The sequence below is a fragment of the Phascolarctos cinereus genome, unplaced genomic scaffold, assembly GCF_003287225.1.
Source record: "Phascolarctos cinereus isolate Bilbo 61053 unplaced genomic scaffold, phaCin_HiC Scaffold_5;HRSCAF=322, whole genome shotgun sequence".
Classification (NCBI taxonomy): Eukaryota; Metazoa; Chordata; class Mammalia; order Diprotodontia; family Phascolarctidae; genus Phascolarctos; species Phascolarctos cinereus.
In genome coordinates this window covers 253,226,823-253,254,651 of record NW_027555958.1, presented here as the reverse complement: position 1 = coordinate 253,254,651, position 27,829 = coordinate 253,226,823, and the positions used below count along the sequence as shown (strand labels likewise).

Below are 27,829 nucleotides of genomic sequence, written 5' to 3'. Positions count from 1 at the left end.
AATCCCATTATCAAAACGGTTTTTTCTGCATTTATTTTTAATATTAATATTTTCACACAAATTCACCGAAAGTAGGGGGTGGGGGATAGAGGCCTCTGCCCTGGGGCAGAGCAGCAGTGCAGTGAGGGGGGGGGCAAGGAGGGGTGGGAGGGCCCCCCTCAGCCAGAGGAGAAAAAAAGAAACAGCCAACAAAACTAAAACAAAATTCCAGATAGACAATCGCACAGAGATCATCACCCTCACTCCCCCAAAGGCTGTTTCATTTTAATGTCCGTGTTTTAAAAACTGGTGCCAGAGGGGGCATGGCCCAGAGGTCTTCCTTTTCCTCCATTCTTGTTCATTACATGTACAATACCAAATTTCTGTTTCCACACCTACTCCTACAGTACAGGAGCCACTCACTTGCCCTCTTGAAGGTCCAGGGAGGGAAGGGGGATGGGGGAGAAGGGGCCTGGCCCAAGAAAGTGCAGGAATCTGGGATTGGTGGGGGAGGAGGATGGGATTTGAGCACCATGATAATAAGGCCAGAGCCTAGGGGAAGATGGAGCATTGGGAAAAGAGACACAGTGGAACAGCTGGACATGAGGGGGGGAGGGCGGGCGGGCAGAAATGGACACAGGGAGATGGGAACACAGAGGAAGAGTAGGGCAGAGAGCAGTCTACTAAAACCCACTGCCCAGGAAGAGGGAGGATGGCACTGAAGGTGGTAATAAAGGGGGATAAGGGGAAGATCCTGTTTCCCCAAAACTGAATAAATAGAGAGCAGGACTGTTATAAATTAAAAATGAAAATAGAAAATATAAATCATAACCAAGTGAACAAATAGAAGAGACAGACACGCATGGCTAGGGTGGGTCACAGGGAGCAACCGAAGTACAAAAGGGAAATCCTAGAAGATGTGGGATGGGGATAAAGCCCATACAAAGAGTCATGTTAAAAACCTCACCCACTCTTGCCCTGCACATCCCCCACCCCCACCCCAGAGGACCATGACAGGAGTGAGGGAATCGGAACCCGTATCTGACCCCTCCATCATCATCCTCCCCAGAGCCCCAACACTCCTTTTATCTGTTACTACAAAGGCCAATGTTGGTGGGGGAAAGCAGGGGTCTGGCCAAGGCTGGATGGAGGGGTGGGGCTGGTGAGAAGAATCCTCTGGCCCCCACCCCTATCTTTTTTTAGAATTCTTTTTTTCCCTCATTTTTTTTTAACAAAAACAAAACAAAAACAAAAAAGACCCCCCCCAAACCTTTTCTGAATAAATTAAGTAAGGGAGGGGGAGCTGCCTGTGGGAGAGGGGTTCAGCCCTGCCCCCTCCCTCTCCAGGCTCTGGCTCCTCCCTCTCCCTGGGAAGGCCCCTACCCCAACCCCCAGGGTGTGGGGTGTGGGCTGTGCTGTGATGGCAGAAACTGGGCTGTGACATTTTCTCAGCCCTAGGAAGGGGTGTCCTGCCTCATCGGGAGTTGCTGGATCCAGCCTGTAGTGAAACAAAGATGAGGCAGCTGTTAGTGGGGAAAGGGCTGGAGACTTGTTTGGGAAGCTCCAGCCCAAATACCCACCAGGGTGAAGGCGTCATAGGCCTGGGCCAGCTCCTCTGTCCTGTACTGCTCTAGCACTACGACCCCTTGTAGGCCTCCGCTGCGTCTTCGAGCACAGCTCTCGCAGTGCACCAGGTATGTGTTTCGGCTCCCATTCTCACTTGTCACAAACAGGATGTTGAACACTTCCACCTGTGTGTGCAAGGAGGTGTGACGTGACAGTAGCCATGAAGAAGTTAAGGGAGATGGGAGGGAGGGGACCGAGGAGAGGGAGGAGGATCTACTCACATCACACTCGTTGCAATAATAGGCAGGCTCATCCTTGACTCGGCCCTGGTAAGCAATCTTCTTTCCAGCCCTCACCAGGCTCTCCCGCTGCACCTGGCAATGCTTCATGGACTGCAGCAGACAGAATCTAGGGGTAGGGTGACAAGAGGCATAGAAACAAGTCCTTCTTCTCCTTCAAAGCCCAACTCCAGTGCAAACTACTACATGAAATCATCCTTCTCTGACATGTTCCAGTTGCTCTCTTTAGAACTCTCCATGTTACTGTGGCCTGGGCCTCTTTGATAATGTTTACCACACAGAAAGTCAACTAACTACTTGAGCACAGCAAGGGTATTTGATTTACCCACACATGCCCCTGACCATTCCCGGCACACAGTGAGAACTCAGTCTGTTTGACAGTCCAACAAATAAGGTACAGCCAAGCACCAGATCCCCATCACAGCAAATCTGTCCCCTCCTCACTTGATCATCTTGAACAGGTCCGGATCACTGACTTTGACGGTTCGGGCAACGTTCCAGGACACATGGATCATGGGCACAATGGATTTGACATTCTTCACCTCATTCCATTCATAGCGCTCCAAGGCCAGCTGGTACTGATAGGCTAGGAGAAGGGGAAGGGGGTGACCCAGGGAGCCAGGCCCACTGAACTCCAGTTCTTCAGCTCCCTGGCCCCCCAGCTCTCACCTGTGAGAGGCCCCACATTCCAAGCAATGTTGTTGCACCAGCCTGTGGCCTGCACCCAGTGCACAGTGCCAGCATTAATCCACACCAGGTCCCCAGGCCGCTGCACGAAACGGTACACGGGGATGTTGGAGGCATAGAGGTCATCCAGGATTGGCCACCATGAGCCTGTCAGGTAGTCCACCCCGTGCCTGCAAGAGATCACAGACTGTTGGAGGAAAAGAGGTCCATCCCATTGCTGGGAATGGTAGGGCAGGGAAAGCCAAGGGAAAGATGGATGGGAGGAGCCAGGAGAGAAAGAGGGGAAAAGAGGTAGGCTCTCTGGCCCCATACTGCACCTGTCACAGAAGGCACTGATGGTCTCCCAGTAGTGCTCATGAACTGCAAACCATTCACAGTCTCCAGGACCAATGTTGATGTTGACAGAGCAGAAATTGTTGTTTTCCTGGTGGCCTTTAGGGGGCAGCAGAGGACAACAGTCACCCTGCTGGCTGTGAGCCAGGGCAATGGTACAGCCTCCTTCACCCCTCACAGGAGGAAGGCTCATTATTTCTACTTGATCATTAAGGATATTAAGCCAAGAGGCCACAGTATTCTCAGATTTAGAGCCGGAAAGGGCCTTGGAAAGCACTTCATCCAAACTCCTCATTTTACCGAGAAAACAGCACTGGAAGGGTCATGCAGGCTCCTTATAACTCTTAATTTTTGCACAGGCCTGGTCTATTCCCAGAGTTTTATCTCTTCAGTGACCCTCCCAGCATTGCTTCTAGTGCAGGACATAGCTCCCAACATGATGGCCTCAATGATCCCATTCCTCACTCTGAAGGAGTAGGGGAGGGGTGCCTTTCTCATCACTGCCTTTCCCAGGGTCCCCCCAACTAAATAAAGCAACCGTATATCAAATTCATATGCCACAAAACTAAGAGGAGGAGTTAATATTCCGGATGGTAAGAGAAAGGATCCAAAAATATCTATTAACAGGCTAAAACAATGACACGACTCTAAGGAAATTTAATTCAATATAGAAATATGCAAAAGTCTGATAGCTGAGATAAAAAAAAAATTGATTTCATAAGCACAAGATGGGGAATCCATGGCTAGATGACAAATTATCTGAAAAACATCTGGGGATTTTAGTTCATCAAATCAAAACTTAGAGCTAGAATGGACCTCCCAAATTCACTGAATCCAGCCCCCTCATTTTATAGGAGGAAACCAAAGTCACAAAAAGCTCTGTGACATGCCCAGGGTCCCAAGTACCTGAGGCAAGATTTGAACAGAAGTCATCCTGTGTCTAGACCTCTCTCCAAGACAGGCTGACACCTGCCTCCAGTGCACCACAAGTGTAATACCTATCAGCAACATGAAATGGCATGCCAGACAAAGGGCCCATGCTGACCACGTCTGGAGACTGCCTTCACTTATGGGCGTCACGTTTTGAGAAGAATACTGACAAACCTGAAAGTTCATGCTACATGAGGTCAAAGTGAAGGAAATGGGAATGTCAGATGTAGGGGGTCATGATAGCTATCTTCAGGTCTCTATAAAACTTAATTGGGGTGGCCCAAGAAACTATAACAAGCAATATGAGGACATTTCAAAGGCAACTGTAAGATTACTATCAGAAAAAGCTTCTAATAATTAGAGCTATCCAAAAAGGAAACTGACGGCCATGGAAAGAAATATGTTTTCCCTTAACTGGACATCTTGCCAGTAAAAGCTAGATAGTATGTCAGATGAGGCATTTTTGTCCACAAACAGAGTAGACAGGCTCTCAGGGCCTTTCACTTTTCTTCTTCAAATCCTTCAAAGATCTTAGGTTAGCCAACCCCACAAAGAACAAGGACTCTGGTCCTCCTACTGACTTCCCCAGACCAGGTTACCTGGTGTTCGACTGCCTGGAACCTTCATGTACAACTGGACTGTGTTCATGCCCAGGATTGTATGGCCCACATGGCTCAGCATATTTCCTGTTGATGTGACCCGCATGAAGGCAGGCAGCTTCAGCAGCTCTTGCAACTGGGGCTTCCACCTAGGGTTACACAAGAGGAAGAGACCATAGATAAGGCCCAGAAAGAACTCTTCGTAATGCTGGGTCAACAGCGTCAGACTGCAAAAGACTTAGTGTTTAGGGACCTCCACATCTACTCTTAACCTACATAATACTTTTGTTTTATAACCCTCGAATACTAATTTAGCACATATTATCGTATATTACAGTTATCTACGTGTGTCTTATAATCCTATTGCACTGTGAGTTTCACGAAGAACAAGACTCATCTAAACTTTGGACGGTCAGTTTTGGGGAGCAAACTGCTCTACTTATGTGAGCATGTCCCAAACATCTTAGTGCAGTTTAAAGCTTTACAAGAAAGGGAGAGGGAGGAAAAGAGGAAGACAGAGAAAGAGTGGAGGGAAAGAAAGAGGAGGAAGGGAAGGAGGGAGATTCAGAGGTTTCTAGCCTACTAAATGATATTCTCAGATGGGGAAGTTAAAGGTCTATGAAGAAACCATATGACACTGACCCCAACCCACTGCACTGCCCAAGGTCTGAAAAAATGAGGGTACAGAAAGAATAACATCTCAAGGACTCTCACAGTATTCAGTTTTTTTAAAATTACCTTCCTCCAAATGCAAACACTTTGGTCTGCTGCAGGTATTACAGTAAAGACAAGGATATTTCTAACCAGTCTTTGAAACCTATCAGCACCACTCTTCAACCACATTCCTACTCACCGCTTAGCATCTGACAGATCAATGTTGGTGCCAAATTTGATGATGTGATGAGTTTTTTGATCCGGGTTGTTGCTAGTGCAAAGGAGGTGGGAAGAAAAGGGGGGTAAATACTGATTAGTGTGAAGGATCGGGGAGGAAAGAGAGGGGAAAAAAGTAAACCTATCTTACAGAGCAACTGTAAGGCTCAACTGAGATAATCCAAATAAAAGTACTTTAATATAACTGGGTTTTTTTTTTGTCCAAGATCAATAAAGAAGCTTGTCAGTACCTGGGGGGTGTCTCAGTGGTGCTGTCCGGCTCCTCTGTCTCGTCTTCACTCTCTTTTTCCTCCTGTTCCACCCCCCCACCAAGGATGACAATCAAGCTCAGATCAGGCACTCCTTAAATCCCAGCCTCCAACTTGTTCCTGACCCCTCAATTCAATGTTCACTCCCAGCTCCCAACCCCAAAATTTAGTTCTTCTTTTGTCTTACTTCAGCCTTCCTCTCCTCCCATCCTTTTTAGGACCCACTTCTTTATTCTCCTCAGCCCCTTCCCCATATCTCTCTCCTTCTCCCTCCAGGTATCTCTTACCTGTAATGACTCCTGGAAGGATGAGGCTTGGTACTGTGCATACTTGGCAATTGTAGTGTGAGAACGACTACTCTCACAAGGCCAGATCTGTCGTGTGCCTGAGAGATCCCAGTTCTCATCTGATGGCTGCTGCACTTGGGTCCTTACCTCCACAGCATGTTCACCACTTGCCTCCACTAGGGTCTTTGTGGAAAACAGGCCCAAATCTGCATTGGGAAGGAATAGGGAGGAAACCAAGATGATGAGGTGGTAGGAGCAGCACAATGAGCAGCAGACACCTATGGACTCTCCCAAATGAAAGTGGACAGACCCAAGAGCCTCTAAAAAATGCAAAAAAAGTAGAACTGACTTTCAGTGACTCTAAATCCCTCCCCACCCCCATTCCATGCCCAAGATGTAATAATCCATATAAGCAGTGTGGTTTTGTTTTCTGGTCTGATCTTCTGATTTCATGGAGGATGTTCCAACTTACCACCTAAGAAAATTATATGGAACGCTAAGACATTAAGTGACTGCCCAGGGGCACACAAGCAATATGCTGTCAGAGGCAACATTTAAACCCAGGTCTTCCTGATTCCAAAGCTGGCTTAGCTCTCTACTACACCACAGTGTTTCTCAATGAGTAGAGAAGTAAAAGATAAAAGTCAGATCAGAGTTCTTGTGAGAAGTCCTGGTGAAAAATTTGGTGGGGATACATCCAAAATGTTTTTGTACCCTTTGGGGAACTTCCACAATCTCTACTCAACTCACGTCTGATTATTAAGGAAAATTAAGCCGCCTGCAGAGACAAAGAGATTGCTTTTTCCACTATTTTAAGCTACTTGGACAGAGAGAGATGACAAAAAAACCTGACTGCCAATTGAATGGAATGCATAACCACACCCATGCCAAAAAAGACCTGGCTGTGCAAAATAAGTGCCATCTCCCCCAACAACCACAGCTTGGGCAAGCTCACCCATACTAAATATCCCCCAACTAAGGCACCAGCAAGCTCAGCTCAGATGTACACATCCTAGAGGGTAAGATGGCCATTAGCTTTCCCCAACTTCTTCAAAAATCCCTAAGACTCTGTTTTCTCTCCCCATCTCCTTGGCCTAGCCTAGATCCTGCAAGGAGGACTCACTGAGCCGAAGAGAGCCAGCCAGGCCCCGGATCACTGTGATGGGATTTCTAGGATCTGTGCAGAACTGAAGCAGTACTGGGGAGAAGGCGTCCCGTTTGCTCTCCAACTGAAGACAGAAAGGGGGTAAACAAGAAGAGAATCAATACAATATGACTGTTCACAGGAAGCACCAAACAGGGATCCCTTAAGTTTAAACTCTATACACCCCTACCCTACCCCAAGCAAACTTCCTATTCACAATATTGAAGCCCAGCTAAGGCTCCCACCTTCCCTTTCATCACCCTCTGAAAGGTAACCCACAGGAATAAGAGAAATTTTCCCATTTTGGGTATCTTCAACAAAAGAGAAAGCGAAACACTACGGATCCCAGTAATCCCTGGAATTATGAGCCCTCCCTTTAGTTCTAACAGCAATTCTAAGTGTAGGCCCCTCTCTACCCTTTCACTCCACAGACACTTTCACAAGCACAGGGAAAGACGGAAACATACGTAGATGCTGGGTGTAGGGGGGTTGAGTTTTTCCCTTGGCAGCTTCTCTTCAGAGTTGATCTGAGGCTTTACAGACTGGGTAGGTGACAGGTAGGACTCTCGAAACTTCCCCTTCACCTTTGCATTCCTGTGTTAAGACAAGCAAAAAAGTGGTATGGTGAAAGGGTAAACCCAAAGTTATAGAAGCATCTGTCTGACAGAACTCTTCCTGATGTAGCCATTGAAGGAGAGACCACAATCCCATTTACATGCTGAGGACGATATCATACATGGATCTGTTACACACCAAAACCAATTAATACCACAGTGTGATAAAGTGGGAAGAACTTGGTAGCTATGGAACCACCACTGGAGTCCAGTTCTGAAAAACTAGGATAACGTGCAAGTCACCTGAGCCTTTGTTTCCCCGTATGTATAATGAGGCAATAATACATGAGCTATCACCCTCAGTCTGTTGTAAAACAAGCACTCTTTAACGTAAGTTATTGCAATTTCATGTTGGTTTGCAAATCTATACATCTTCTATGGGACTACTTCCATGCATCATTTCATAACATCCTGATTTCTCAATGTGTCATTTTAGGGATGTGAGGTTGTCTCTAAAGCATCAGAGCTGGTAACAAATATGAGTGAGCTAGATAGAGCTTGCCTGTTTCATACAACTGTACCTGGCATAGCCTAAAAGGGCCATTAGTGATCTCTTTTGTTTCTTCAACCTTACAATGGCTTATCCTTTCCCAGAAAAGCAGAGAACCCTTTTCCTGAAACCTAATCCTGATACCTTAATGCAAAGAAACCTGTCCCCTTACTCCCCCCAGAGCAAATCAGCAACACAAGAAGTTATTCTGCTCCTTCTCTGAAAGACGGGGCCAGGGAGAGACTTACTTGCTGGCCCGTACCACATCGGCAGCACAGTGCCCAATGGTAAGGTCAGCCATACTCAGCCGCCGTTCTTCCACCTCAGAGGCCATGAATGTCTCCTTGTCACCACTCTCCACCTTGATAAGCCGAATCTTTAGCTCCTTGGGGGGTCCCTCACTCAGGGACCGGAGCTTCAGCATGTCGGCTGGACTCACACTGGGTGGGCCTGAAGTCTCTTCCCGGGCTTTATGCCTTGTCTCACCCCCAGCGGCTGGTGTTGGTGTAGGGGCAGGCGAGGGTTGGAGTGGAGGAGGAACAGTTGTAGCGGGCGGCATAGAAGTAGGCAGCTTGACTTTAGCGGCCCCACCAACCTCAGGTTTGGCTTTCTCCCGCCCTTGGATTTCCTTGCTCTGCAGGTCCAGGTTTCCTAGCACCTGTCGGTTCTTCTCCTTGTGTGCCTTACCCTCCCGATGCCGACGTCCACCATCCTTGCATGCTCGCCGGTGCCGCCGATGTTCCTTCTCCTTCCTCTTGCCACTCCCAGGCCCAGCACCACTTTCTTCCTTGGGCCGTGGTAGAGGAGGTCGCTCCCCTCCACTTTCCACTGGCTCCCCTGTGCCCCTACCCACCCTTTCCACCAGTGTCTCACAAGCCCGACTGATCTCTTCTAGTACCTCTGACTCAGAGCGGGGTGGGGGGAGTATAACTCCTAGCCGTGGTGGTGGTGGAAGTGACTGGGTTGGGGGAGGCCCGGATGGCTCCTCACCCCCTCCTTGCTCCTGGGCCCAGGGCCCGCTTGAGGTAGAAAATTGAGATGATGAAGAGACCTGCAGCTGCAGGGGGCACAGGAGGTTCGTGGCTGCCGTTGCAGGTGGGGTAGGGATAGCACCTGATTGGGGTGGGGGAGAATACTGAGAGGGAGAGGGCACAGCCTGGGCAACCCCTGCCCCAGCCCCCTGATAAGAGTATTTCTGCCCATCCAGCACATTGGCCAGAGATTTCAGCAAATTGGCTGGACTGGCTTGTGTTGATGGTGGTGGTGGAGGTGGTGGTGGTGGCAGCGACTGAAGGGGCGGGGGGAATTTTGCTAGCGGTGGAGGTGGGGGCAACGCTGGTGGTGGCGTCTTCTCTTCCTTGTGGGGGAAAGAGGGCTGCAGTGGGGCAAAGGGCTCCTTCAGGGGCGGTGGGGCCCCCCCTCTGGCCTCTCGCTGCTGCTGTTGCTCTTCCTCCTTTTGGATAGATTCATCTAGCATCTTCATGATGTTGGCCAGCCCATCAGGCAGGATCTTAAACTCCGCTGGCTCCTCAAATTGGTCCTCCAGGGGTGTTGAAGGAAAGTCAAACAGTCGAGGGCCCTGGCTGGGAAGCTCCCCACCACCTCCAGGGGGTTGGGGCTGCTGGGCATTGCTCAGGGGCCCAGGAGGTGGTCCCCGCCCCACCTCTGTGGTCTTTGGGAAGGAGACCCTGGGCCGGGGGCTCTCCGGGTGCCTGAAGCTTCCTGAGGTATTTTGGTGGCAGGGTGGGGTGGTAGCTTGCGGAATTGGGAGTGGTAAAGGAGTGACAGGAGGGGCTGGAGGGCTCAGGGAAGGGCTTGGGGGATGGGTATCTAGGCCCCTGGAAAGGAATGGGGGAGGGGGGAAGGGCACAGGCCCCACTTGGCTGCTGTTGCTGTTGCTGGTGGTGATGGTGGTGGGGGTGGTGGGGTTGGTGTGCGAATCCTGAGTGCCCACGGGGAAATGGGGTGACAGAGTCCCCAAGAAGCCCTCGTGGTGGGGGAGGGGGAGTGGTAGTGGAGGAGGAGGTAGGGGAGGTGGAGTGGGGCAAGGGCCCTTGGCTCCAAAGAGGAGCTCCTCCAAAGGATCCCCTTCTTCCCGACCCATAGCTCCAGCCCCTCTGCCTGCTTGGCAGGCAGGGCCCTCCAGCCATGAGGATGGGGGTGCTGGGTGGAGAAGACGGGGGCAGGGTGGTGGGGTGGTGGTGGGGCCGGGCAGGAGGGGGGGGCCCGGTGGGAGAGGCAGGGGTGGGGCAGCGGCGGTGGGGGCAGGGGGGAAAGATTTCCGACTGCTATGTGCCGATGGCCCCAGGCGGCTCTGGTGGGAAGTGGCCTCTAGCCCTGGAGTTTGATAACAGTCAGAGCCCTGCAGAAAGAGAATGGGAGGAGGATGAGAACCAGGCTCCTGACTCTCAGAGACTCCCAGAGGTCTCTGCTCCCTCTCCTGCCTGATCTCCCTGCTCTGAGCATCTCTCTCACTTTCTGTCTTTTCAGCTCTTATACCACCAGCTTCCTAGAAATGAAAATGCTTTATTCTGCTTTTCTATTTTCTTTTTCTTTGTTAGGCAGTTGGGGTTAAGTGACTTGCCCAGGGTCACACAGCTAGTAAGTGTCAAGTGTTTGCTCTGAGGCTGGATTTAAACTCAGGTACTCCTGACTTCAGGGCCGGTGCTCTATCCACTGTACCACCTAGCTGCCCCCTGTTTTTCTATTTTCTTTACATTCATTCAGAGTTTTACTCTTCCCCCAGGTTCCATTTCCCTTCAATTGTGTCACTCACAAGGCCTGGGCTCTGTTCTGTGCCCCGGAGGCCGGTGCTGCTGCTGCTGGTGGTAGTGGTGCCGGGGACGCCAGGGGGCCGGGAAGGGGCATAAGGCACGCAGGCGGTGGTTGCTGCTGGTGAAACGCTGGAGTCCATCCGCGACCTCTGAACTCTGCTCTCTCTAAGGTCACTTCCAGGGGAGTGGGGGACAGGTGGGCAGCCATGGCTCTCTGCTCCTGGGGGATGGGGGCCCAGAGGGGCCGTAGGGACTGACCGGTGGCCAGGGGGATGCGAAGCATAGGAAGGGGTTGGGTATGGAAATGGGAGGGGAACCGAGTGCCGCTGCTCCTGTTGAGAGTAAAAAAGCACAACTTGTGAGGAGACACAACTTAGGCAGGAATAGGGTCATGACTGGAGCCACTGAGCATGAAAAAGAACAAAGAAATCATCATGTCAGAGACCTACAGTTAGGTAAATGGGGTCTTAGAAATACAGAAACTCACAGGATATCCAGAAATGATGGGATGCTAAAACTCATAAAATTCACACTGAATTGAGCTCAAAGTGAGAGACCATATAGAATGGAGCCCCCAAGACCAGGGTCTGACAGAACTCCAGCTACTAAGAGTAGTTGTGGATCAGGACGGTGAACAGATCGTTTACCTGACGTTCTGGAGGGGCAGAGCCCTTGCACTCAGTGCCCCAGGCCTCTCCATGCAGTGGGCTCCATAGCCCTGGCTTGGATAGCTGGAAGGGGGAACTTGTAGCTAGGCCTGGCAGTGGAGGAGGCAGTGGTGGTAACCCTGGAGGAGGACCAGTCTGGAGAGAATGGGAAGGAAATCAGGAGATTTAAGGGCCCAGACCAGAGGCTTCCCCCTAAGGCCCTGTAGTGCTCTGGACTATGTTCCTGTAGTCTTAATACTAAGGTGCCAATACCTGATCAGGGCCACAGCCCCTCCTACGTTTGCCTCCAGGGCTAAGGCTCTCATCAGCAGGGCCAGGAGGAGCTACTGGGGGCACAGGCTGTACCACAGGAGTTTCTGCTGCTCGTTTCACTGGGGGACCCCCACGTTTTGTCCCATAGCTTCGCTTGTGCTAGGAGAAGGGGAAGAGATCTTTCACCCACAACACTGTACAACAGGTCTGTTTTGCTTACCTCTACTCCACATTCAGCCAGATCCCATCCATTCCCTAAACAAGCTGTTATCTGTCTCCTACCTCAAGGTGTAGAAGGTTCCACACTTGTTCAAGGGGCGGCAGAACCTTGGCCCGATGCTGAGAAGAGCCTGTGTGAAAGTTCCAGATCTGGGCCTAATCACAAGAGGAAACCAGACAATGGAAAGAGACCAAGAAGGCAGAACCATAAACTCAAACCCTTCCCTTCACAACACCCCTCCACACCTTTTTGTGACTTCTGTGCTAATTCCTCTCCTCTCCTACCCACTTCTTTATCCCAAAAGCAGGCAACCCAGACCTCTCAAGCAATGAAAAAAACTTTCCCAACATAATCCCGTTCCTTGCTTCCAAAATGGACAAAGTGCCAAATTCAGCTGTCCCTCTCTCAACCCAACATCTTCTCTATATTCCTATTCTTGCCCTCAGCCATCTTCTTCCAGGCTCCACAAAACCCTCACCTGCTGAAGCCGGCCAATACGGAGCCCTAGCTCCGCATAGCCACCCCCATATCGGGCTGCACTGTGGTAACACCGCATGGCCTCCTCGCCATCTTGTTCTGATTCATAAAGCTGCCCCAATTGTTCCCACAGCCCTGGCTGGGCTGGGTCTCGAAGCAAGGCCTGAACCCAACCATGTAGGGATTCCAGCTTCCCATGCAGGGGTCGAGGATTGGGAGTCCTTGAGGGATGAAGAGAATATAAGTATCACTGTAAACCTAGGCTAAGTCCAATTATGTTGAACAGTCACTTTTCCCTCCTCCAAACTTCAATACTCTCTAAATCCAAGTTTGTCTTTTTCTTATCCAGCAATTTCCTCTCCCTTCCAGAACCCAAACATTGATTGATCTCATCTCTCCCCTTCTAGCCCCCCCTTTTTCCCAAATTATTTTAAAATTAATAAACATTAATTTTCTTTCCCTAACACTTTCCACCTCACCCCCTTCTAGCCACTGACACACTAGCTCACATTCCAACCCTCCACCTCCTTCCAAAGAACAGGCTCCACTCTCCAAAATTTACTCCCTTCTACACTTACCCAGGTGGGTAGTAGGACTTGCTGGGGTACCCAATACTACTGCCATGGGCCGGGGGCAGGTGAGCTGGGAGTTGGGGCTGCCCAATGCTGGCAGAACACCTGGTGGGGTCACATAAGTCAAAGGTTGGGGGGTGGGGTGGCTGGGGTGTCCCTTGTTTGGGAGAGAAAAAAAGAGGTCAAGTAACAACTGAGGCTTATCAAGGACAGAAAAAAAATTAACGAGGAAAAGGACTCCAGCCAAAAAAAGATAGAAAGAAAAGGTTGGTAACTAAAACACAGGTTCAGGATTGGGAGAAATGAGGCAAAGAGCTATGACAAAAGGAGAACGGAAGAGGAAAGAAAGACAACAGGTCCAGGGTAGGCAAAGCTGAATAAGGAATGAGAAGCATAGGGTCTCAAGCTTCTCTCACCTGCCCCCTGGCAGCCATGCCCGGGGAGGAGGGTGGGGAGGACAAGAACTCCAGGTCCCAGCACAGCTCAGGCCCCCAAGGGTGAAGGGTTCCCGCGCAGCTCGGGCCCCCGGAGGGTCCACTGCCCGATGCATCCAGCCTAGGGGGGAGGAGAATATATTTCTATCTAAAACTACACATATTCTCTGGAGATCTAGGAACATCCCATAAACACCCAAACTCAGCCTTCTTAACACTCACTCACCAGGTCAGTGGTGGCCCCGGGAGCCCCTAAGATCAGGCTGGCCCCCCACCCTTGCCAGCCAGCTGAAGCTCCTCAGAGGCAGTGTTCTAGCTTCTGCCTCTGCAACCAGAGCCCTCTGTCTGTTCTCGGGGTTTGTCCCAGGTAACTCTGTAGAGAAAGGTCGAGGAAAAGAAAGAAAGGGGAAGAAAGATAGGAGGGAAAAAGGGAAGAAAAAGAAGAGGAAGAGCTCGTATCAGGGAGCAGGGACAAGCAAGACCTGACTGCTGCCCTAAGCCCCTCCCTCCTCCCGCCCTTCCTCCGCCTCCCTACTTACAGAGTATTCCGACTCCAGGAATCTATCCAATCACGGGGTGCACTCCCTCCCCTGAGAGCCAATCATCGCCTTGGTTGTCTGTCTGCCTCAGTAACAGCCTGTCAGGGACCAATGAAAAGAGGTTAGCTTGATAGGGGGCACACATTGCAGCCAATGGGACTTGGGTCAGAGCAGAAAGGGGGGATGAGGGAGAAGAGCAGGGAAGCTGGTCCGACAAGCTTAGCTGGGGGGGGTGTATGGTGACCCCTACATGACCCCGTTTCTCCCACGAAAGGGTCCCTACCATTCAACACCCCCAAGTGTCTCTATCCTCGTCCTGAACTCCCCATGATTCCTGTATGACCCCCTGTACTCTTATTCAGACATGCGGATACACCAGAACGGATCAGGCAAAGAGATCGGGGCAAACCAATTAGATCCTCAGAAAAGAGGAACACAAACACATCAACACGGCGGAGCAAACCCTGACACCAATGGCATTGGCAGCATGAACCGCTCCCCCCCCCCAACGGAGAGCAGCCGGCTACCAGACAGAAACCCAGAAACACTCAGTATGTAACTCAACCTCCAACAAAAACAACCTGCCCCCAGCATCACTCCCAGAGTAGCAACAGTCTGGGCCCCAGACTTTCAAAGACTGTACACAACTATAATTCAAACTCTGGTTCCCAGATGTTCTCACCTTAATAACTGCTCTCCTAAGCCTTCAGACCCATTTCAAAAGCAGCCCTAAAACAGAGCTTTCCAAGAACCCAAAAATCCACTCCTCTTAAGACAACCGTAATCCTTTGCCCACTGACAACTAACACCTTAACCTTTTCCTTCCCATTGTCTGACCCAGCAACACCACAGACATTGAATAGTCATTCTCCAAATTTCTCTCCTCAATCCCAGAAACTGTCTGTCCCATTCCAATTCCCACAGCCTATTTATAAACTCTTCTTCTAGTCTCTTACCTCCTGACTCCTTTGCAATAATCCCTTAACTGACCCGACTTCCTAAATCTTTTCTTTTCTGTCCAGTATTCCCTCTTAATGAGCACAGACCTTACCCCTATCCTCCAAATCTGCTTTCCAATTCCATCCTAGGATAGTCACGCACCCAAGTCCCGCGTGGCCCCTCTTTCACAGCTCGAATATCCTCTGTGCCCTTCCCCAGTAAGGTCCACGCGCTCCCCACGGCCCACGTGGCCCCCACCCCCCAACACGAGGGGAGGGGGGGATTTCGGGGGTTGCCCGTGACGTGGCTACTTGCGCAGCGGAAGGGGTGGGGGGGAGAAAAAAGGGGGGGGTGCAGAGGGTGGACCGGTACTCGGTGACATCATCCTCCTCCTCTCACTCATGCCCGCCTACTTCCTTAAAGAAGCCGAAGGCTTATTTTACTTCCTCCTTTAAATCGGAGCAGTCTCACTTGGGTCTCCCAAGCAACAACCACTCAGCTTGGGGGGTGGGAGGCAGGGAGGGATGGCCGTCCACCCGTCCAGGCTCCCCGCCTCCAGACCTTTCCGGTCTTGTCTCATCACCGCCTTCAAAGGCAGGAGTCACCAAAGGGAAGGAAAGGGGCAGAGTGAGCTAGTTACTGCTGGGCAGGAAGCTGTGGGAGAGTTCAGGGCAAAGGTCTGGGGGCGGCTGGAAAGTTCATCTTTATGCATATACCCGCACAGCAGGGAAATTTCCAACCCAGTCCAGAGACCAGCAGGGACTTCTGGTGAATTCAGCCTCCCCCTCCCCTCACACAGAGAAGGCAAAAGAGCCTTCTTTAACTCTGCACCACAGCACTAGAACCTTCATCTCTACAGAGTAAGGCAGCCCGAAGGAAGAGCAGACTTAATTCTAAGCGTGAGACGATATCCTTTATTTATCAGCTGAGACCCCGCTCAACATCTTAGTTTCTAAATCTAAGAGGATGCTCAGCCTTGGCCCAGTGGAATGAGTGAGAAAGACTTAGGGTCAAATTCCACTTCTGACTCCCATTTGTGGTGGGACCCTGGGCAAATCCCTTAACCTCGCTGAGCCCCAGTTTCCTCATCTGTAAAATGAGAATAATAATACCTTCCTACCAAAGCGATCATGGGGCTCAAATGTGATAATGTTTGAAAACCTTAAAAGCCCTCACTTTCCTTAACTTAAATGAAAGGATTAGACTAGACTGCCTCTTAAGGCTCCCTTCCAGCTCTAGTTTCTATTATATAAATGTAAGTAAGCTACTACTACTACAATCCACAAAACGAATTATAGCTCACTGAAGCCGATATATGCAAAAGGATTTATGTTAAAGAGCTAACTAAACATATGCAAAGTATTATAGACTCTTTCTGAGGCTCCTCCTTCCTTGAATAAACAGAAACTGGTAACTTTCTCTCCTACTTTCTCTCCCATCTGCTACATACACTTGAGTTAACCACTGGGGGAGTCCCAGGAGTAAGAGAACCAGGGAAAGGGAAGCAGAGCCCCTGCCTGGGAAGTGGGACCTAGAAATGCTATGCTAGCTACCAGGAAATGTAGCTTCCCCTTTTTTGATGATGACACTTCTCCTCAGCCACTTCCCCTTTCCCACTGGTGCCTGACTCAGCTCTCCCCTAATAGGCAACATGTTTCACCAGTCATCTCTCTCATACTCCCACACTGCTATTTCTCTCAGAGATTCAGCCCTATCGACTCAGGTCACAGATTTCCAGCTCCTCCTCTTTACCCCCACCTCGACTCCTATTCTTTTACTGGGACTTGGGCCCTGTTCTCCATTTCTTCCTCTCTTCAGATACCCTCCCTGCTATGTCTGATTCAAACTTAGGGTGGGGGGAGTCTGAGTCACTAAGAAAGCCTCCCCCACATTCCCACTGACTCAGCCCCCACACCTCCCCACAGACACACATACACAAAGTCAGAGACAGACACAACCTCTCTGCCTACACACTCTCTCACAACTTAGCACCATGGAAAATCCCCTTCTCTTACTCCTCACAGAAGATCCCTCCCACTCACCTGCTAGGCTAGCTGACATATACACCCAAACCATTTCCTTCACAAAAGCATACAACTGTGCCTCAACAATATACTTTCACCCCTACTTTCTCCTTTGGGACAAAGAAATGTCTTCCCTACTTCTTATTATACAAGTGTGATATACCTTGGAGTCTTGCCCCTCTCCCCATAATCAATCAGTTACCCCATCTTCTTGATGCTACCTCCACAATGTGTCTCACATCCATTACCTTAATTCTACATTCAGTCACCACCCTAGTTCAGGTCCTCAACACCTTTTTTAGATTATTTCAAAAGTCTTCTAATTGGCCTTCCTACTTTCAGTCTCAGCTGTAATCTAGACACAGTGACCAAATAATCTTCCTAAAAGTACAAATCTGACCATATTACTCTACCACTCAAATATCTTCCTACTAAGATAAAATACAAAGTTCTCATATTGGCCTTTAAAGGCCTCCCCAGCATGGCTATTAGCCATTATTTTCCAGTCTCATTTCATTACTTCCTTCCATATAACCTCTGGCCTTGCCTGTTAGCAAAAGCTATTTCCTGGGTCTGAAATGTACTCCCTTCAAACCTCCACCTAGAAGAATCTCTAACTTCCTTCAAAAATAGGCCCATGTTCCATCTCTTTCTACCACAAGACATTTCCTGATATCTGCTCCAAGCCCTTAGTTGCTAGTTGCTCTCTATTACTTTGTATATTGTATATTTTTTCCCAGGGGGATGTAAACTTCTTTTTTGTTGTTTGTATTGGTGTTGCCTAGTGTGCGCGCGCACGCGCACACACACACACACACACACACACACAGAGTAGGTCTTTTAATAAATGCTCGATGAACTGAATTTTGGGAGAAGAACCCGGCTACTACTGTGACTTTGATGAAAGCTACATACAGCCACTCTCTACAAGTCAATACTAGGTCTTCTAGAGTATCTAGAAAATATTTTATTCTGCCGCCAATTGGGTTATGACTATCTGAACCTAGCCAGGTAGCTTCTTGGGCCATAGACTCCAAGGTCCAACAGGTATATACTTCAGTTTGGTAATACCTAACATAACTAATAGTCATCTAAAACCTATGGCCACCTGCTCATCATAAGAAGATATGAGGCATATCTTTCAGGGATAAAGGCACTTATCTCTTTGTTGGGCACCCTAATAGTCAGGAGACTCCAGACCAAATTAAGAGAAAGTCACAAAGGGGCAGCTCTCAAAGAGTTAATTCTTTCCTAGGTTAGGCCCTGCCCTCTTCATCCGGGTTTTCCCAGCCTAGCCTGGCTCCACCCCTCCATCCGGGCATTGGACTTTAATACTTTAACTCCCCCCTCCCCGAATGGAGACAATATCAGACATGCCAATATAACCTCAACCACTCTGTTTATGCAGATTGAGAAAGAGTCCCCAACACTACAAGACTAACTCAACCCCACAGGGTGTACACACATACACACTCATTACCCAGAGCACACACATATACAAACTCATTCAGCACCCAGACAAGTAGAAACAGAACCCTATAAAGACAAGGTTTTATAGGACAGTATATACATACACATGTAAGCAAGTATAAAAACTCACCAAAGTACCTAATCTCAGGCCACCTGCCCCATCCAACTTGATTTGCTTTCATACTTTCTCAGCCTCTCATAGTCCCTCATTGCTATGTTAAAGCATGGTAAGGGTGGCAAGGGTTAAGCATTATGCCGGGGGGGTAGGGTGGGAGAGAAGGAAGACTGGATTGGGGGGGGGGTTATAGGAATGGCCCCTTAGGGCTCTTCTGTGACTCAACCCAACCAGACCAGGATTTATTTAAAGGGCTGGTCACCAAGATTCCCTTTCCAGTCTGCCCCACCCCTCATGATGTAGGGGGAGGGGGAACCTGAGTGACTGAATCTGGAGTATAAAACTGCGACCAAGTGCTGGCCCAGGCAAGCTGTGGGTGGCACAGTATGTCTCTGACTCTATCTGACTGGTATCTGTGTTGGCCCATGTTTCTAACACTGTCTGTCTCTGTTTCTACATGCACCTGCATATGTCAGGTGCTATGCTAGGAGTCAAGACTCCCTAAACACATTTGTTTTCTATTCATCACTCCCTCTTTCCCCCTTGTTTGTGGGATTGTCTCTGCCTGTCTTATTCTGTGTATTCTCTCACTTTCTCCTTCAATCTGCACATGCCTGACCTATTTTGCTGCACTCTCATCTCACATCCATTTGCATGTCAGTTTGTGGTAGAAGTACATTTATCTCTGTATGCAAGGCAAAGTATATGTCTGACACAAAGACTGCCTATTCTCATTTCTAGCCTGTATATTAATGATGACACCTTATGGGAATCATAGAAGGCTTGCTGCCTTACTGTATTTTAATTCGGGATGTCTATTTACCCCTACCATAAATCTCTAAAACTCAACCCAAGCCTCTACTCTCTTTTCCCACCACTGACTTCAGTTGGCTTAGGCCCCCACCACTGACCTCCATGCCCTAAGTCCATTTACTTTAGTAGTAAAGTCCAGTCTACTTTAGCTCTATCTCCCTCAAGCTGCTATGGTACAATGGAAAGAGTAGCTCTGGAGTCTGAAAACCTTACTACCTATGTGAACCTGGGAAAGCCACTCAACTAACTTGGCAGGGCCTGAGATTCCTTGATATAAAATGAGGGAGTTAGACTAGATGACCTCTAAACTTCCTGAATATACAGGATCTGTCTGTCCTCTATGTTTCACCCCACCTTACTGCTTCAGTACAATGTCAGCTCTGGAAAAGCAGATACTCTTTTCATTCTTGTCTTTATCCCCAGGGCTACCACAATACCTACAGGGCATATAGTGTGTGTTTTAAAAATGCTGGTTGAAATTTCATTGCCCCTCGTGCTAGCTCTCAGCTCTCCTTCACTCCTTCAAAACAGGAATATGGTTGTCTCAAGGATCAGAGGCAGAATTTGATGGGAAACTTTGGAGATGAAGCTGATACAGTTATCAAACAGAGCTAGATATGCTGTCTTTCCCTCCTTCCTACTCCTGAGGAAAAACAGAAGACTAGGAGCTGGTTTTTAAGTATTATAATAAGTGAGAAGAGAGAGGCAGGGACAATAAAATAAAGCCTCAAGACAGAGCTATGAGAGTGAGGAAGACGGTGATAGTATATTACCTTAACTTAAATGAAAGGAAGGGAAGACTTGGCTAAGGAAGTTCTAGGAGTAGGGTGGAGAAGGGAGTTCTTTAAAAAGAAAAGACAGGATAAATGAGAATGGAGGGAGGTATTCCTGAAGTTGTCAGAGTAACAGTAAAGTTGTTCATGGCAAGAATCCTATTATCTCCCCTCCTTGTCTACCCTAAATGTATCTACCTCTTTAAAACTCTATTCAGTCCTCTCCTCACCCAAAGTCAACTGGATAGAGCAAAAGGGTTAATATACTCCCCTCCCATGCACCTTCAGCTTTCACATCTTCCATATACCATCCATTTTGCCAGCTTTAACAGAATGGAGATTAAGCCATACCATTCAAGGGAAGTAGATGTGGAGGGTTATTCAATGTCTATGAGAGTAGGCTGAATTAGCTCAGGAGGCAAGCCAGGAAGTATACATATATACATCAAGTGAACCTCATAGGAGGGGATACAGGGAAGCAATAAACCAGAAAGACTGAACCATTCTTGTTATATATAGTGGAAGCCATCACAGGCAGGTGGACCTCCTGATTACATTGACCTCCAGATTACATCAACCTGAGGGAGAGCGGCAGAATTTTGGATTAAGGGATGGAGATAGTGCACATACACCGACATATATAAACAAATATATATATATATATATATTACACACACACACACACACACACACATATATATATAGATATGTGTGTGTATGATGTATGTATGTGTATATGAAGAAGAAACCCATGGGGGTAAGACTTACCAACTGGAGCTCAGCACACCCCTCTCTCATTGGCACCAGTGCCCCTGTAGATGGGATATAGCAGGCAGGGGAAGGGATGGGTAGCACTATGGAGCTGTCATGGTTTTTTTTTTTTGGGGGGGGGAACCTGTAGAAGAGAAAAAGATGTTAGGAATGGAAAGTCCCAACCAGAAAGCCTCCCTTTGTCCACTTTCCCCAACCACTCACAGAACCTGACTGGGGTGAACGAACAGGAAGAATCTGTTTCCATGGCAACTAGAAAAAGCCATTCCTCTGCTCACATACCCCCTCCCCCCACCAGGTCTGTCCTAGGTTGGTGGGGCCTCTTCCCATTTCCTAGGACCAGCCTGCTTATTCAGTCTGACATCCCTCCCTAAATAAGAATACTAGCTGACAGGGGAAGGGATGGGTGACAACAGGGCCCTGATTATAACGTCCTCAGATAGCACCTAGTTTCAGAGGAAAATCTAAGTCCAATTCCATCCCCAAGCCCTTCTTCCCAGGGCTCTATCCTCCTCTAATCAACCTAACTTCACACTCCAAGAAGCCCAAACTGGGATGCCCCTGGGTTTTGCCCCTCCCCCAGCTACTGCCTCCACCCAGTCTTATCTAGCAACCAGATGGCCAACTCCACCCTCTGGACTCTGCCCCCTCCCCTCCCCTCTTCTTCCCCCAAGGCCAGGCAGGTCCCAGCTAAAACAGAGGTGGCTGGACAGGCTGAACAGGACCAGAAGGGGAGGAGCCAAGGACTCCCCTTCCTGACTGGTATATAGAGGGGGGCCTCTGGCCCTATATAGGTCCCTGCTCAAGAATTGTAAGGGGAAAACAAGGGTGAAGGATTCCCCTTCAAGGTCATATGCTGTTTCTTCATCACTTCCTTCCTCTACTAAATGAACAGGAAAGGTGACAGAGGGCTCTCTTCTACAAAGTGTCTCATCCATCAGGGGTCCTATCCCTCCAACACTCATTCCCTTCCCAGGAATGATATTCAAGCCATGCTCCATCTCAACTCCTTCAAGAATTCAGATCTACAACCATCCCAAAGTCTCACAGGATCAGTTCTCTACACTTCTCGTATTAGAAACCTATCTCTATGTCCTGCCCATTCTTGCTCCTTCCTCCAGAGACCCAGGCCTCTGGCCCCCCCAGTCTCCATGATGCAATCTGTTGTAAACCACAGTGGCTGCTGATGACACTCCTTCCTAAGGAGTTGTTATTCCTAACCCACCAATAGTCCTTTCCATGATGAGTAGGCTGCGGATATAGGACAAGCAAACTTCTTTGCTGATAAAGGGGGTTTGTAGGGGCCCGGGCGGTCCCCCTCGAAGGGAGGTAGTGCCACTTAGAGGGGCAAACAGGATATAAGGAAGAGAGCAAAGCTAAGAGGGTCAGGTTGGAGTTGAAGTGAAAGTCTAGGAAAAGGGGAAGGGTCAGCAAATATTAATAACTCACAAAATTTGCAAAGGACTTTTCCTCAATCCTGTAAAGTTGGTAGTGCAAATATGACTATCCTCATGAGGAAACTGAGGCACTGAGAGGTTAAGCGATTTGCCTATGATCACACAGCAAGTGTTGGAAGGCAGGATTCAAACCCAGGTCTCCACATACCAAGTATTGCACTCTCAAACCTCTACCCCACTCCAGCCTTAATCCCTCATTAGCCCTGGCCCAGAGCTGGAGGCTGTAATTCATCTGCCCAACAGCTGGGTTGGGGGAGGGGGGGTAGCAGGGAATGGGTGGGGGGAGACAAGGGGGAGGGGCTGGCTCTCTAGTGCCTAGCCCCAGAACAACAAAAGGGGAAGGCAAGGAGCTCCTTTAACTTCCCTAGGTAGTGCCCCCAGGAGAGAAGCAGACTTTCTACTTTTTTCCTATGCTCTTTTCCTCAAACTCCTGCTCTCTGTCATTCAAGTTTCCAGTGATCATCACCAGGGGCCCTACACTCTGTCCCTGAAATGAGGGGAATACAGGATTAGGATACAGAGTACGGGAAGAAATCCCAAACTACCACCCCCCACTAGACTGGGCTTGCTGCCAGAGCTGCAGGGGGGCCCCCTTCCTCAGGCCCCTGTTTCTACCAAAGCATTCTTCTTCTCTACCTTGCTAGCCAATCTCCTTTCACCAGGTCCCCCAAATATAACCCCCCTTCAACCCCAGACTGACTCCCTTAGGACCATGATTACTGTATCCTACCACTGTTCCCTTCAATCAATGAAAGGTGGAAGTCACTAACTACACTGATGTCCCTTTTAAATCACCACTAACCCTAGACATTTGGGGCCATTCCCCTTCCTAGCGTATTTAAAAGGACATCGTAGTGCAACAACCTCCATACACATTCATGTTAACAGAGCCCCCCCACCCCCGGCCATGACTTTCTGAGAACCAGCCCCCAGAGCCACAGACAGCCCCCATCCACCCCCTCCCCGATTCCGGTTCCCTCCCCTCCCCCAGTGGCTGCCAGGAGAAAGGGGTTCAGGGTTGGAGGGGCTAGGAACTGGGGAAAATGAGGAAAGGGCTAAGGGCTTCTTCCACAGGGAGGACAGATGGACACCTGGGGGAACATCAGAGGTAGAGGAGGCAGAACCTAGAGAGGGAGGGAGATATTGGTAGAAGGAAGCTGGGGAAGAGACCGGGAACCTGGGCGACAGTCGGGTAGAGGTGAAGTGGGGGAGGGGGAGGTTTAAGCACAAGAAGATCAATGGGGGGGAGAGAAGGGGGAGTCTACACGGAGAGGCAGAGACACCAGAGGCAGACAAGAGGAAGACAGGGCAAAATAGAGAGATAAAAGGAGAGACTGGGGGGGGGAGACAGAAAAAGGTGGGGGAGGGAAAAAGGGTCAATGGGGAGAGAGAGAGAAATAAAGCAAGAATCCGATGGGAACCATAGGTGGTGGTTCGGGGAGCCGGGCCGGGGGTTACCTGCTGGGTGTCTGTCCCCCGGCGGTGCCCCCGAGTCCGGGAAGGGAGGGGGGAGCAGCGGAAGGGGGGGGAAGCGGGGACTGGGGGGGGGGGGAGACGATCCCTCCTCTGCCTCCTGGGCCTGTCCCCGGCTCTTGCGGCCTCTGCCTCCCTCCCTCCTCCTCCCAGTCCCTGAGTCCCGGAGTCAAACAAAGAACTGTAGCAGGCTCTCCCCAACCCCCTCCCTCCCTCCCTCCTCCTCCTCCTCCTCCTCCTCCTCCCCCCTCTCCCTCCCTCCCCACCAGGCTCCCTCCTCCTCCCTTCCGGTCTCTTCCTTCAGCAACCCGCCCCCCCCACGCCCCTTTAGCTGTTCCCTCTCCACCCACCCCCCAACCTTTTATACACCCTTCAGTCCCCGTCCCCCCCCCTAATGAAAAAATATGGAAGGAAGTCCCCTTGCAGAATTAAAAGGCTCTACAAAACAACATGGGCGAGAGATCCCCTGAAAAACTGAGAGCTACAATACAATTGCCTTCCCTTTCTAGTGAAATAGCCCGAGTTGTTTCTTCCCCAAGAGGGCAAAAGCCTAAAAAGGGGGAGCAGTAAGACTGTAACTAAACCTCCTATCAAATGAAGAGACCAGAGTTGTTGAAGCTTACCATCACCACCAAATTAACACAAGCTCTCCACCTCCCTCCTCCCACCCCGGCCCCCAATTCCCAAGCTGCCGGGGAATGGGAAGCTGGTCTGTCCACCAGAATAATGGCATGAGCCAATTTTAAACCTGCCCCTCCCCCACTTTTCAGCCCAGGATGCAAATAAATACCTGCCCAACAGCAGCCTCCAGCTGTCAAAGTCCTCTCAGTCCCTCTCCCCATAAAAGTGAAATGTGTAAACTGATCTCCTCTCAAAATTAAAGGCATGAGTTTTGGGTCTTATACATTATTCCTCCACCCACTCCCATAGAGACTATGGGGGGAGGTGTTGTTAGTGACGGGGAAGTAGAGGAGTATGTAACCCCCACAATTATCTTTTTTTTAAGGAGTAATCTCCCACCACCACACACAACTCATGCTGTCTCCCACGTCACTCCCTCAGGAGGCAACAGAAAGGGGAAAGAGGAGGGGAATGGCAGACTCGTGGGAGGAAAGAGTCTAGGTAAGTGGGGTAGAATTTCACATCCCATATGGATGAACCAAGGCTGGGGCTACTCACCACACCCTATACTTCCCCCCCCCAAAAAAAAATCCAGTCCAGGATTTCCCACCTGCAGGATAATAGGATAGGGAGGGGAAAGAGGTGGCAACGGATCTCAACTGGACTCTGGGTGGGGGAGGAGGCCACAGTGCCTAGCAACCACCCCCAGGCACGTGCACTAATGACGTCATCTCTGCCACCTCTGACACCAACCTCTGACCCCTAGCTACATGGGGGAAGAAGGGGGTGAGCAAGCATCAGGAGAAATAACCTTAGGAATTCTGGGAAGCCAAGCAGGCTTCATTCCTAGGTCTTAAACCTCAATTCCCCTTATTTCTCTGAAGGATCTTGGTTTTCCCGCTTTAGAAGCTGAATTTTCTCCCTAATCCCGCAGGAGATCTATCCCTGGCAGGAAACAGGTAGATGAGTGAAAAGCCGGGAGGAGGGGTCAGTCTGGCAGTGTGCACACACAGGGTCTCTTCCCCACCAGTGAAGGGCTTCCACAGCCCCATCACTGTCCTGGCTGTCCCCAGCATCCTAACACTCCCCCTCCTCCTCCATTCCAGGGCGGAGTCTCCAGAGTTGAAATCAGGACAAGGCAAGAGGGAGAGTTATATAATCAAGAGAGGCAGAGAAAAGAAAAGGGACAGACACCAAGAAACAAACAGAATGACACAGATTCAGAAAGCCAACTACTTGAAGAGGCATTAGAAAAGGAGAGCCTGAAATGTAAAAAAAAAAAGTATGGGGAAAAAAAACAAACTAAAGACTTTATACAAAGGAGTAAGATTGTAGGAAAGGGCAGGGACGATGGGGGGAGGGGTGCACAGACCAGACTGAGTATTCTTACAGGTTCTTGCCTTCCAAGTGGGCTACAGGAAATCTAGCTCACAGCTTCCAATCTGTATGTCCTACTTTCCAACTTCCTTTCCCTCAGACCTCATCCCCACTCCAGATTCTGCCAGTGAAAACCAGGGAGATTCTAATCGCCCCCGGGGAAGGAAGCCAAGGCTTCTTGAGGCCCAGAGGAAGGAATAGCCGCAAGACTCCTTACTTAACAGATGGAGCAGGAAACCACAGCTCCACCCAGTACCACCTGGGATCGGAGGGTGCCAGCTGGGGTGGGAACCCAGGTAGCCTAGCCTGTTCCTTCTCCCAATCCCGACAACTTCAGAGTAGGGATTACTGACTTGCAGCCAAAGTCTCCAGTAGACATTCCGAACTGGAGCCCCAGGGAGTGTTTGCTAGGAAGCCCAGTTCTTGCGGGGCATCAAACGGGAAAGAAGCGGTAGTAAAGCCCCAGAAGGTCTGCAAAGACACACAGCAGGGCCGGGATATCGGTCAATTCGCCGCGCAGGCGCAAGAGGGTAACGAGACGCGTGCGGGCGGGGGGGGGAGAGAAGATGTGAGCGTGTGGGAGTGCACGTGCAGGTCTGAAGCAGCTGCTCAGAGCTCCCTCTAATCCCCAGCCCCCTCAGCTCTTTCTCTACCCCATCCCTTCTTCCCCCACCCCCACATCCTCAGGCCGCAACCCCCTTTCAAGCCATTGGCGGCCTGCTGGTGACGTCATCAGCATGCCCTTAAGTGGATTGGGTGGCTGGGACAGTACGAGAATCCGGCTCCCGACTCTGCCTCCAGTTACTCTAGCAACAAGGCAAGCCGTAGTGGAGGAGGAGTAAGACGTGGGCACGGTCCAGAGACGGGAGTCCCGCCGTGGCCCCGCCCCCCAGGGAAGGGGTAGTTTGCTCCTCCTAACCAAAACACATGGGGACGTAGGCCTTTAGGAGGAGCACGTTAGTTTCTCCCAGTTTCCATGCCTTCGGTTCTCTCTATAGGGTCCTAGCCTCTACTCTTTCTCCCCTACCTCCAAACCACCTCCACCACAGGCCACCCTTGATCGGAAGCTGTTCCTGTTTGCTAGCAAGCAGCCTGCCTTTCGCACGCCCCGGCGCACAGCGCTCCTCGTTGTTACAAGTGGAGGACGGCGTTACGTCCCCTTTGACTCACTTCATCACCTCCACCCTCCCATCTTTTTACTGTTCAGGAGGGGCTCGGCTCGCACTGATGTGAAGTCCCCCGAGCGCCTTGAGCCCACACTTTTAGAGCCCAGAGAGCAGTCGGCAGCTGCCCCAGCCGCCAGCCAGCCCCACCTCCCAGAAACAGGAACGCGCACCGCCCTCGCCCCCTGGTGGCTGAACTGGGGAAGTTCCACCCCCGGCATGGGGCGGGGGCGAGAAGGCCAAGATGTAGGAGCTGGTTTAGAACAGGAGGGGGGGGCACTACCTCCTCCCGATCGGACCCCAAAGACTCCAACCGACACACCCTGACCAGTCCACTTTTTCCCTTTCATGACCTCCCCACAACCACTGCACTGAGGCCGCGCCCCGCCCCCTCTCCGGGACACGCACTCAAACACCGAGAACTAAGCGACTTTTCAGCCCTCTCCTTGGTGCGGCCTCCCTAGACCCCGGGAGACCGGCGCTGTGACCCGGCCACATGTCGTACTTGCCTGTACCCTCCCGAGGGGTACAGGTGCCCGGAGCCCCGCGGCTCCTTTCCCGGGATCCGGCAGTGCGGTCCGCCCCGCCCCCCTGCGTGGAGACGGTTTCCCGCTCTCTAGGCGCCCGCTAAGCTCCCCGTTACCTGGTTCTGGGGGTTCCAGGTGTCCCGGCTCCCCGTGGACCCCCAGGGGGTCGGGAGGCCCCCCCCACCCCGGCCCGGGCTGGGGGGGCCGCTCCGCCCCGTGGCGCAGTTGGATTTTCCAACACAAACACCCGCCCCTGCCCGCCCACGGCCCCGCCCCAGCCCCATCCCGGTCCCGGCCTGAGCC

At 50.5% G+C, this 27,829-nt stretch overlaps 1 protein-coding gene across 5 annotated transcripts; it reads right to left on the bottom strand.

The window, feature by feature from the left end:
- Window positions 1-7: 7 nt before the first annotated feature.
- On the bottom strand, window positions 8-27,781 carry KDM6B (lysine demethylase 6B). 5 transcript variants are annotated; one of them, XM_020966479.2, is made up of 24 exons: window positions 27,643-27,781; window positions 20,906-21,032; window positions 14,004-14,101; window positions 13,691-13,837; window positions 13,447-13,612; window positions 13,037-13,135; window positions 12,460-12,679; window positions 12,044-12,136; window positions 11,762-11,920; window positions 11,489-11,644; window positions 10,844-11,173; window positions 8,316-10,429; window positions 7,431-7,557; window positions 6,943-7,048; window positions 5,820-6,025; window positions 5,515-5,576; window positions 5,247-5,318; window positions 4,394-4,542; window positions 2,849-2,963; window positions 2,514-2,701; window positions 2,289-2,430; window positions 1,827-1,953; window positions 1,560-1,730; window positions 8-1,477 (listed from the first exon to the last, which is right to left on the bottom strand). In XM_020966479.2, exons 5-24 carry the CDS (start codon window positions 13,578-13,580, stop codon window positions 1,454-1,456), a joined length of 4,794 nt encoding a protein of 1,597 aa, XP_020822138.1. In that variant the 5' UTR covers window positions 13,581-13,612; window positions 13,691-13,837; window positions 14,004-14,101; window positions 20,906-21,032; window positions 27,643-27,781; the 3' UTR covers window positions 8-1,453. The 5 variants fall into 5 exon arrangements, with proteins under 5 accessions (XP_020822138.1, XP_020822137.1, XP_078011773.1 ...); XM_020966478.2 differs by having other exon boundaries at window positions 13,447-13,585; window positions 27,643-27,780; XM_078155647.1 differs by lacking the exon at window positions 27,643-27,781 and adding an exon at window positions 23,824-23,842 and having other exon boundaries at window positions 13,447-13,585.
- Window positions 27,782-27,829: the final 48 nt, after the last annotated feature.